The following is an 11,856-nucleotide window of genomic DNA, read 5'->3' as shown; positions in this document are numbered from 1 at the left end:
CTTTTACGTGATTCCACAACTACCTTTATGGGTGACCCTGTGTCACAGGATAATCAGATGTGTTAAAAACAAGATAATGAGTCACTTATATTAAGCCCTACATCACCAAACTGAGACTTAATTACAGTTTCAGTTCTCCCAGAAGTGGAATCTTACACTGGCCAACCAGAAATTGCCTGGTCAACCTTCTTTAGAGGGTCTGCCTGAGAAACCTCTGCCATCTCCTATAAGGAAAGCAACCTTGCAATAATGAGTTCACCTTTGCCTAGTACGACTTCCCTGTTCCTGCTCCCTTCTGCCTATAAAAGCCTTTCATTTTGTAGAGCTCTCTGGGGCTCCTTTCCAACTGTTAGATTAAATGCTGCCCAATTTACGAATCACTGAATAAAGCAATAAGATCTTTAAAATTAACTCAATTGGATTTTGCTCTTAACAGAGGAAACAACCAAACTACTCACCACAGTCTGTAAAACTACTTTTATTTGTTAGAGTTATGCAAATCTTTTGTTCTCTCTGTGACACTTTTCCGAAATAGAAACACTGGCAACTTCGGAGCCCATGTGGCTGTACCTCAGGTCTACTCAGGGCATCCAGCAAGTTCTTTTCAAGATGAAGATGGGTTTGTAGAAGCCCTGGGAGCACTGCCCAATAGGCTGTATATTAAGGAGGTGTTGTGGAGTTTTATATCTCTTTGGTGGAAACCCTGTCATACAGGTAACTCTCATCAACCCATTGATATCACTACTCTTTAAAACAACAGTTTTGAATATTCAGATCAGGGTCACCTTGAAACATGGCATGCCTTCTTTCAAGAGGCCCTGGATTGTCTGCAATTAAAGGATCCTATTGGGGCTGGTGCCATTCGAGGTAAGGCAAGGTGAAGGAATAAGGAGGTTAGAAAGGGAAGATGGGGATAGAGGACCATTGTGAAAGAGGAGAGACTATGAAGCTTAGTCACCGAGAATAAAAATGATGACATCCCTTAACCAGGTTTTTTTCCTCATTCCTTCCCCACCTTATCTCCTCTTGGTCTATGCATCTTATCTCAGCATATTCTAGAATGTGTCTGCCCTCCAAATACTTGCAAAGAAAGCTGAGTGTAATCTATATGCTATGTTGTTAAAATGGTCTGAGGACCAGCTGTGAACAAGGGCACCCTGTGGGAGGTTTGCAGAAATGCAGACTCTCAAGCCCCTCCTAAGACCTACTGGATCAGAATCGCATGTTAACAAGATCACAGATCATTCATTTGCACATTAAGTGGAAGAAGCCCTTGATGCGGTTTAGTCACACTACCTCAAAATGCATCACTTTGGTGTACTGAATATTTTGAGATGAAGGAATTTGTGAATCATATGTGTGGGAAGGACTTTCTGATCTCCCTGAAGCAAGTCATAAGATCCTCATATGGGATTGCTTCCTATTCCTAGAGGACAGGAACATCTTTATTCCCAAGATGGAGGGGACCATGAGAGGAATCTGAAGACACAGGCCTTGCTAGGTTTACCCCAGTTTATTTCATTTTGCTTATACCCCCACTTGTCCTATCATATTTCTCCATCACTGTCCAGTCTTCATCAAATCTAGTGTAACAATAATTTTTCAGGGTTTTTTATCTCCTTATGAAATCTCCCATGTCATGTAAACTTATATTAAACAAATTTGTATGTTTTTCTCTAATTAATACATCTTTAATTTTCAGACCCAGTCAGGACATGAAAAGGGTCCCGGAAAACCTTTTTCTCTCCTACACTCTGTGCTGTATTATGCAAGGAATGACAGTAAGACCTGCTCTTTAGACCTAAAGGGCTTTGACACTACTTAAATGCTTAAGGATTTTTGCTTTTTAAAAATTAATGGAGCAGTTGAAACAGCAGAAATTGGGAGTCAGACAAAACTTGGAGTGAATCTCTGGTTCATTTCTTCATGAGCAAGTGATTTAAAGTGAAGCCTCAAGTACCACATAGGTAAAATAAAGACAAAGAAAATCATGCTGATTTCTGACAAATGCCTAGAGGATTAGATGATTTAAGAACAACTGACTCACAGCAGGAGATTAATAAACATCAGGTTTTCCTCACTAATGAAATAAAAGCATACCTAAAAAATAATGATGCATTAAGACTAAAATGACCCATATGTCATTTGTATGGGTTAACTTCTTGTTTTGCCTACAATTTAAGCCAGACTGGGGGGAAATGCTAAAGGTTGGGGACAAAGGGTAGGGAAAAAAAAAAAAAAAAGAAAAAGCATGACTTGATGAAAGACTTTGGATGAGCATTTGAAAAAAAAAGAAAATACCCAATGTGTTAAAATAGCCCATGTTTGATGGATGTTAGCTAAGAGAAGTTATCAGTTCATGATCATTCTGACTAAAAGACCAAGAAAGTTGTTAATAAATTAAAAACAAACAACAACAAAGGCAAAATTCTGATTAAGAAAAGTAGTTTCTTAGTTGGCACTCTGGTATAAGTTGTGAAAAATCTTTATAACTATTCATCATACTTCGTTCTTCAGACTTGTATTATAGATCATTTGGGGGTTTTTGAATGCTATGTGTTGTGCAGTTCACTCATTAAAACATAATTTGTAACTGAAACAGTTGTAGAAGTCTAGGAAAAGTTATATAAGTTTGGAAGGACAGGTTAAGAGCAGGTCTGATCTAAGAGTTCCAGATGCCATCACTGATCTCTGAAGGAGTTGACAAACAGATGGAAAAGCCTATCTCCCACTCACTCTTAATCCTTCCCTACCTCTCTGTTACCCAGCAGCATCCTCCTAAGGGCCCCCTTCACCTCCTTGTTTCTGAGGGTGTAGATCAGGGGGTTCAGGAGTGGTGTGACAATGTTGTAGAAGAGGGTGAGGAACTTCCCCTGGTCCTGGGAGGAGCTGTTTCCAGGTTGCATGTACATGTAGATAATGTTTCCATAGAAAAGGGAGACCACTGTGAGATGGGAGCCACAGGTGTTGAAGGCTTTGTGCCTCCCTGAGGATGACTGAATGTGTAACACGGCCCTCACAATGTAGCTGTAGGACACCAGGATGAACACCAGAGGTGACAACACAATGCCCACTGCCAGGACAAAGACAGCACCCTCGATGGCAGCTGTATTGACACAGGCCATCTGGATCAGGACAGGCATTTCACACAGGAAGTGGTCCACACTGCGGTGCCCACAGCAGGGTAAGTGCAGGGTTACTGGGGACATGACCAAGGAGTTGGCTACCCCACAGCCCCAGGCCACTGACACCAAGCCCATGCAGAAGTGTGGATTCATGATCACCATGTAGTGGAGGGGTTTGCAGACTGCAACAAACCGGTCATACGCCATGACAGCCAGGAGCAGGCACTCTACACCACCCAGACCCAGAAATAGGAAGAGCTGGATGGCACAGCCTGTGTAGCTGATGGTCTTGTCGCGCCCATTCAGGTTATAGAGCAGCTGAGGGATGGAGCTGGTGGTGAAACTGAGGTCCAGGAAGGATAAGTGGGTGAGGAAGAAGTACATGGGAGTGTGGAGGTGGGGGTCCAGCCAGGACACCAGGATGATGGTGGTGTTGCCCACAAGGGTCAGGAGATATGCAATCAAGATGACCACAAAAAGGATCCTTTCCAGATGGGGATGGTCAGAAAACCCCAAAAGGATGAAATTTCCCTTGGTGCTCTCATTGGTCCCACCCATCTCTACTGAACCTGAAGAGGAATATTGATACGAATAATAGTAGCATCCATTATAACAGAACACTTACAATGACCCAAACATTATTTTATGCTTTTTACACTTATTTAGTAATTTAACCCCCAACAACAGGGATATGGAGTTGGCATTCTTTTTATCTGTGACTTACAGAAGAGGAAACTGAGACAGATGTGTGTTAAGCAAATTATCATATTCTAGAAAGGAGCAGAGCTGATTTTGAATCCAGGAAATGGAACTTAGAATCTTCTTCCTTTACTGCTGGGACAGATTCTAATTCCAATGACTGGAAAAGAAATGCTGCTATGGTCCAACCATGGATTCCTCTCAACAGCCAACTTGCTAAGCTCCTGTTCAAACCTCGGAGGCCACAAATAGAGCCCCAGAATAACCAATTAATAGTATTTAGAGAATATCCGTCATAGGTAGAATACTTTATCAACTCTTTATCCAAAAGACAAACCTCATTTAATTTTTTTTGTTGTTCTTGAGATGATTTTGAAGTACCTGAGTAGATAAATAATGATAAGATAATAAAATATTACTAAAGCAATATACACATAAAATTACCCCTCCACACTTCTTTCTCTCTTTCTCTCAATTGGGGATGATATTCAAGAAATGAGTATTTGGGGTGCCTGGGTGGCTCAGTCAGTTAAGTGTCTGCCTTCGGCTCAGGTCATGATCCAGGTGTCCTAGGATCAAGCCCTGTGTGGGCTCCCTGCTCAGTGGGGTGCCCAATTCTCCCTTACCCTCTGCCCCTCCCCCCATGCTCTCACATTCACTTTCTCTCTCTCAAATAAATAAAATCTTTAAAAAAAAGAAATAAGAGGTTTTTTTTTTTTTCTTTCAAAGCATTATATAGTGTTTGAGAAAAAAAAGTATCACAACATTATCCAACAGATAATAAAACTTTAAGGTGATAATTCACCTTTATGTGCAGAAACATCTATCAAACTTAAGTTCCAAGAATGAATCACAATCAAAGGAGAGCATGTTTGAGGACATAAACCACAACTCTTGCAGATCGATGCAGAGGAAGAGATATCTTGGGCTACAGCTCCAATCTCCCTTGTTACAATCCCTTAACCAACAAGAGACAATTTTGAAATATTGGAAAGTTCCTTCACCTTCCTCATAGCTTTCTCATCAAAAATGGTAATAATCAAACTACCTTATTTATTTTACAAGTAAGTTTTGAGATCTTTTTTAATATGAAAGACATTTGGCATATGTGAAAGTCTTTATGTATGTTACATAAAGGTTATGTGTCATATGAACAGGGAATGACAAAGAAGTCCATGAGACTAGACAAGGAAATTCTAAAGAAAAAAAAAAAATCCAGTGAGAGGAAACTACCTTTAATGTACATCCAGACATACTATGGAAATATAATTAAAACAGGATCACTGACAAGGAATTTGAGTGGGGATATTGTGGATCCCTAACTCATTCCTGTCACAAAAACAAATTCAAATCAAACACAACTACTATATAAGAAAGAATGGCAGTTGTTCTCTTTTTTATTTTCCTGATAATCTTGGATTTAGTTAGATCTCACAAAACAAGTTGCAATTCTCAAAAGCTATGAGGCAAAATACAAATAAATTTGATTGCATATTTTTAAAAAATCTGTAAGAACTACTACTAACAAAACCTAAGGAATAATGACAGTAATAGAGCAAATCAATGTGACAATTGACAATCTACCTTGTTTACTATTTTTTTCAAGAAATTGGAGCGAAAACATGTAATGAGAAATAGGTAATGACTAAGAAGCAGTTCGCAGGAAAAAAAATTATTTACAGAACTGTGATTTTTTTCCTTGTTTTTATTATTATGTTATGTTAATCACCATACATTACATCATTAGTTTTTGATGTAGTGTTCCATGATTCATTATTTACATATAACACCCAGTGCTCCAAGCAGAACATGCCCTCTTTAATACCCATCACCAGGCTAACCCATCCTCCCACCCCGCTCCCCTCTAGAACCCTCAGTTTGTTTTTCAGAGTCCATCGTCTCTCATGGCATAACTGTGATTTTAAAATATTAAAATCATTCTCACTGATGATTAAGTATTTAAAATATAAATATAAAATTATTTACTTTTTAGATATTTTTTAAATATGTGGAACATACAGAGCTGGGAAAGTATTGGGAAATAAACCCATTAACTTTGGATAGGAATTAAATGGGAATAATATCTTTGGAAGGATAAAGATCATTAATTAAAAGTATACATTTATCAGAGGAGAAAGATGGCAGAGGAGTAGGAGACCTAAATTTCATCTGGTCCAGGAATTCAGCTAGATAGAGATCAAACCATTCTGAACACCTACAAACTCAACAGGAGATCGAAGAACAGAATAGCAACAACTCTCAGAACAGAAAAGTGACCACTTTCTAGAAGGTCTCTTCTGATCGTTTTAGTGTATACTTTTCTGGGGCCATTGTTACCCTGTTAGCGTTTTGTTCTCTCATTCATCTATTCTCTGGACAAAATGATAAGATGAAAAAAGTCACCTCAAAAAAGAGAACAAGAGGCAGTACCGACTGCCAGGGACCTAATCAATATGGACATTAGTAAGATGTTGGAACTAGAGTTCAGAATGACGATTTTAAGGATACTAGCTGGACCTGGAAAAAGCATGGAAGATATTAGAGAAACCCTTCCTGGAGAAATAAAATAAGTAAAATCTAACCAAGTCGAAATCAAAAAGGCTATTAATGAGGTGCAATCAAAAATGGAGGCTCTAACTGCTAGGATAAATGAGGCAGAAGAGAGAATCAGTCATATAGAAGACCAAATGATGGAAAATAAAGAAGCTGAGAAAAAGAGAGATAAACAACTACTGGATCACGAGAGCAAAATTCGAGAGATAAGTGATACCATAAGACAAAACAACATTAGAATAATTGGGATCCCAGGAGAAGAAGAAGAGAGAGAGGGGCAGAAGGTATATTGGAGCAAATTATACCAGAGAACTTCTCTAATTTGGGGAAGGAAACAGGCAACAAAATCCAGGAAGCACAGAGAACCCCCTCAAAATCAATAAAAATAGGTCAACACCCTGACATCTAATAGTGTAACTTACGAGTCTCAGAGACAAAGAGAAAATCCTGAAAGCAGCTCGGGAGAAGAGGTCTGTAACCTACAATGGTAGAAACATTAGATTGGCAACAGACCTATCCACAGAGACCTGGCAGGCCAGAAAGGACTGGCATGATATATCCAGAGCACTAAACGAGAAAAATATGCAGCCAAGGATACTATATCCAGCTAGGCTGTCATTGAAAATAGAAGGAGAGAGAAAAAGCTTCCAGGACAAACAAAAACTAAAGGAATTTGCAAACACGAAACCAGCCCTAAAGAAATATTGAAAGGGGTTCTCTAAGCAAAGAGAGAGCCTAAAGGTAACATAGACCAGAAAGGAACACAGACAATATACAGTAACCGTCACCTTATAGGCAATCCAATGGCACTAAATTCATATCTTTCAATAGTTGCCCTGAATGTAAATGGGCTAAATGCCCTATCAAAAGACACAGGGTATCAGATTGGATAAAAAAACAAGACCCATTGATATGCTGTCTGCAAGAGACTCATTTTTGGACCAAAAACACCTCCAGATTGAAAGTGAAGGGGTGGAAAACCATTTACCATGCTAATGGACACCGAAAGAAAGCTGGGGTGGCAATCCTTATATCAGACAAATTACATTTTAAACCAAAGACTATAATAAGAGATGAGGAAGGACACTATATCATACTTAAAGGGTCTATCCAACAAGAAGATCTAACAATTATAAATATCTATGCCCCTAACATGGGAGCAGCCAATTATCTAAGGCAATTAATAACAAAAGCAAAGAAACACATCTACAACAATACAATAATAGTGGGGGACTATAGTCAAGTAGCTGGATATAAAATCAATGCACAGAAATCAGTAGCATTCCTATACACCAACAACAAGACAGAAGAAAAAGAAATTAAGGAGTCGATTCCATTTACAATTGCACCCAAAACCATAAGATACTTATGAATAAATCTAACCAAAGAAGCAAATAATCTGTACTCAGAAAACTATAAAATACTCATGAAAGAAATTGAGGAAGACACAAAGAAATGGAAGAATGTTCCATGCTCATGGATTGGAAGAACAAATATTGTGAAGATGTTGATGCTACCTAGAGCAATCTACACATTCAATGCAATCCCTATTAAAATACCATCAACTTTTTTCAAAGATATGGAACAAATAATCCTAAAATTTGTATGGAACCAGAAAAGACTCTGAATAGCCAGAGAAATGTTGAAAAAGAAAAGCAGGGGCGCCTGGGTGTTTCAGTCGTTAAGCGTCTGCCTTCGGCTCAGGTCATGATCCCAGGGTCCTGGGATCAAGCCCTGCATGGGCCTCCCTGCTCAGAAGGAAGCCTGCTTCATCCTCTTCCACTCCCCTTGCTTGTGTTCCCTCTCTCACTGTGCCTCTCTCTGTCAAATAAATTTTTTAAAAAATCTTTAAAAAAAAGAAAAAAAAAGAAAAGAAAAGTTAGTGGCATCACAATTCCATACTTCAAGCTCTATTACAAAGCTGTCATCATCAAGACAGTATGGTACTGGGGGCGCCTGTGTGCTTCAGTCGTTAAGCGTCTGCCTTCGGCTCAGGTCATGATCCCAGCGTCCTGGGAGCAAGCCTCGCATTGTGCTCCCTGCTTAGCGGGAAGCCTGCTTCATCCTCTCCTAATCCCCCTGCTTGTGTTCCCTCTCTGGCTGTCTCTCTGTCAAATAAATACATAAAATCTTTTAAAAAAACAAAAGACAGTATGGCACTGGCCCAAAAAAAGATACACAGATCAATGGAACAGAATAGAGAGCCCAGAAATGGACCCTCAACTCTATGGTCAACTAATCTTCAACAAAGCAGGAAAGAATGTCCAATGGAAAAAAAGAGAGTCTCCTCAACAAATGGTGTTGGGAAAATTGGACAGCCACATGCAGAAGAATGAAACTGGACCATTTCCTTACACCACACACAAAAATAGACTCAAAATGGTTGAAAGACCTCAATGTGAGATAAGACTCCATCAAAATCCTAAAGGAAAACACAGGCAGCAACCTCTTCGACCTCAGCCACAGCAACTTCTTCCTAGAAACATTGCCAAAGGCAAGGGAAGCAAGGGCAAAAATGAACTATTGGGACTTCATCAAGATAAAAAGCTTTTGCACAGCCAAAGACAGTCAACAAAACCAAAAGACAACCGACAGAATGGGAGAAGATATTTGCAAATGACATATCAGATAAAGGGCTAGTATCCAAAATCTTTAAAGAACTTCTTAAACTGAACACCCAAAGAACACATGATCCAATCAAGAAATGGGCAGAAGACATGAACAGACATTTTTCCAAAGAAGACATCCAAATGGCCAACAGACACATGAAAAAGTGTTCAACATCGCTCAGCATCAGGGAAATCCAAATCAAAATCTCAATGAGATATCACCTCACACCAGTCAGAATGGCTAAAATTAACAAGTCAGGAAACGACAGATGTTGGCGGGGATGCGGAGAAAGGGGAACCCTCCTACACTGTTGGTGGGAATGCAAGCTGGTGCAGCCACTCTGGAAAACAGTATGGAGGTTCCTCAAAAAGTTGAAAATAGAGCTACCATACGATCCAGCAATTGCACTACTGGGTATTTACCCCAAAGATACAAATGTAGGGATCCGAAGGCGTATGTGCACCCCGATGTTTATAGCAGCAATGTCCACAATAGCCAAACTGTGGAAAGAGCCAAGATGTCCATCGACAGATGAATGGATAAAGAACAAGCGGTATATAAATACAATGGAATATTCTGCAGCCATCAAAAGGAATGAGATCTTGCCATTTGCAATGACGTGGATGGAACTGGAGGGTATTATGCTGAGAGAAATAAGTCAAACAGAGAAAGACATGTATCATATGATCTCATTGATATGAGGAATTCTTAATCTCAGGATACAAACTGAGGGTTGCTGGAGTGGTGGGGGGTGGGAGGGATGGGGTGGCTGGGTGATAGACATTGGGGAGGGTATGTGTTATGGTGAGCATTGTGAATTGTGTAAGACTGTTGAATCACAGATCTGTACCTTGGAAACTAATAATACATTATATGTTAAAAAAAGAAAAAAAGAAGAAGATAGTAAGAAGGGAAAAATGAAGGAGAGGAAATCGGAGGGGGCAATGAACCATGAGAGACTATGGACTCTGAGAAACAAACTGAGGGTTCTAGAGGGGAGGGGGGTGGGAGGATGGGTTAGCCTGGTGATGGGTATTAAAGAGGGCATGTTCTGCATGGAGCACTGGGTGTTATACACAAACAATGAATCATGGAACACTACATCAAAAACTAATGATGTAATGTATGGTGATTAACATAACATAATAAAAAGTATACATTTATCTTGACATTTTACATGTCATTTTAACAATAGAAACACCTATCTTCTATAAAATTTAAAATTACGTGTTGTTTTTTTTTTTTTGACTCATCAATGTGTATCTAGGAAACTATCCTGTGTTTATTAACCCACATTATGTAAATAAAAATCAAGAATTTTCATTGTAGCTTTGGTTGAAATGGATAATATTCAGAAAAATATGTATGTTTAAAGTTAGATATAAATATATGTACGTGACTTCATCTGCAATTTTTTTCAAAATCCATATCAATTTCAAACAAGTGGAAAGTGAAATATATGTATAATGAGATTATATGTAGCTTGATAACATTTTCTTGGTCACAAACTCTACGAATTAAATACTTCTCTGGGGTGCCTGGGTGGCTCAGTCAGTTAAGCTTCTGACTCTTGGTTTTAGCTCAGATCATGATCTCATGGGATCAAGCCCCACAGGAGGGCTCCCTGCTCAGCTGGGAGTCTGCTTCCCCAGTCTCTGTCTCCCTCTGCCTCCCCCCCATTCATGCACTCTCTCTCTTTCTCCAAAATAAGTAAATAAATCTTTAAAAATACTGTTCTATGTGTTTATATTAAAATAGAAACAATATCTGGAAGTATATACTGAACTGTTAAAAAGACTTACTTCTAGAGAGTGTGATGGATTTTAAAGACTAATTTTTACATGATCCCTTCTTTATTAAATATAATCAATAATCATGTATTATGAAATTATATATATATACATATATATATATATATACAGTGTGATATTTAGGAAATTCCCTTATGAATAATTTTTTTTTCTGACTTTGTTTATATGTCTTTTTAAGTTTGACATTCCTCCTTTACAGGAATCATTTTTCCATTAATTAATGAACTCAAAAGGGCATAAATGTAGGAAGAAAGTCAAAAGATAGTGAGGCAAATAAGACTGAAAACACATTTTCAATCACCATAATAATGTCAGTGTTTTACATCAAACTGCTGCACAATTTCATGGCCCTAAAATTATGAATCCTGTGAAATAAGAGAAAAGTAAGAAAGAGGAGCTGGAAATAATCCAAATGCAGTGAAAGGGCATGAGTTTGTCTTTCAGGATAATTTAAGTTCCGATCTCCTTCTGAATTGTTTTCACAACTTCTGTGTGGAGGTAAGAATGACTCCACAGGAAGATTTGCGACAATCCAAAGACACAGTTAATGTTATTATATCTCATCTTGCCAGCTCTTAACCAAGAAGCTCCCTCTTGTCTTGTCTTTGGAATGACAGGAGTTACTGCTTGTCCTGCCTTTGGGGCTCTGAGAGGGAGTGTGCATGAGCCCTGCTGCTAGCACAGGCCTCTCCATGGAAGAAACCAGTCTCCCATGTGGAATATGGAATACAGTCATTTTCTGAATGATTCTGGGGAAGGGACACATATTTTCTTCCCTTAAATTCAAACTTTGGAAAGAATATAATAATTTTTTTCTTTGTGTAGAGATCCTTCTCAGCACACTAGTTCAACATTAATAACATCCCAACACACAGGTTACACTTTATAAGTACCCTCTAGAGCAACTGTGAATATCTTCATACTCAATCAAATTGTGCACCTGTCCTGCACATAGCAAATTTTACTGAATGTCATGTGAATTTGTCACTACTCACCTGGTGAGGGAGAGACTGGGCAACATCCATCATTTTATCTTTTATACATGGACCCAATATAGT

The 11,856-nt window shown here is 38.8% G+C and overlaps 1 protein-coding gene across 1 annotated transcript; it reads right to left on the bottom strand.

Annotated features, from left to right (window-relative positions):
• Window positions 1–2,738: 2,738 nt before the first annotated feature.
• LOC118528598 (olfactory receptor 2W3) lies at window positions 2,739–3,683 on the bottom strand. The gene has a single exon (XM_036081038.2). The coding sequence runs from the start codon at window positions 3,681–3,683 to the stop codon at window positions 2,739–2,741; it is 945 nt and encodes a 314-aa protein (XP_035936931.1).
• Between the last annotated feature and the right edge of the window lie 8,173 nt (window positions 3,684–11,856).

Source organism: Halichoerus grypus, chromosome 2, assembly GCF_964656455.1.
Source record: "Halichoerus grypus chromosome 2, mHalGry1.hap1.1, whole genome shotgun sequence".
Classification (NCBI taxonomy): domain Eukaryota; kingdom Metazoa; phylum Chordata; class Mammalia; order Carnivora; family Phocidae; genus Halichoerus; species Halichoerus grypus.
This window is presented reverse-complemented; position numbering and strand designations above follow the sequence as displayed.

Bases quoted from the DNA above. Each gene is read 5' to 3' on its own strand.
- LOC118528598 (XM_036081038.2), bottom strand. From the start codon at position 3,683: ATGGGTGGGACCAATGAGAGCACCAAGGGAAATTTCATCCTTTTGGGG.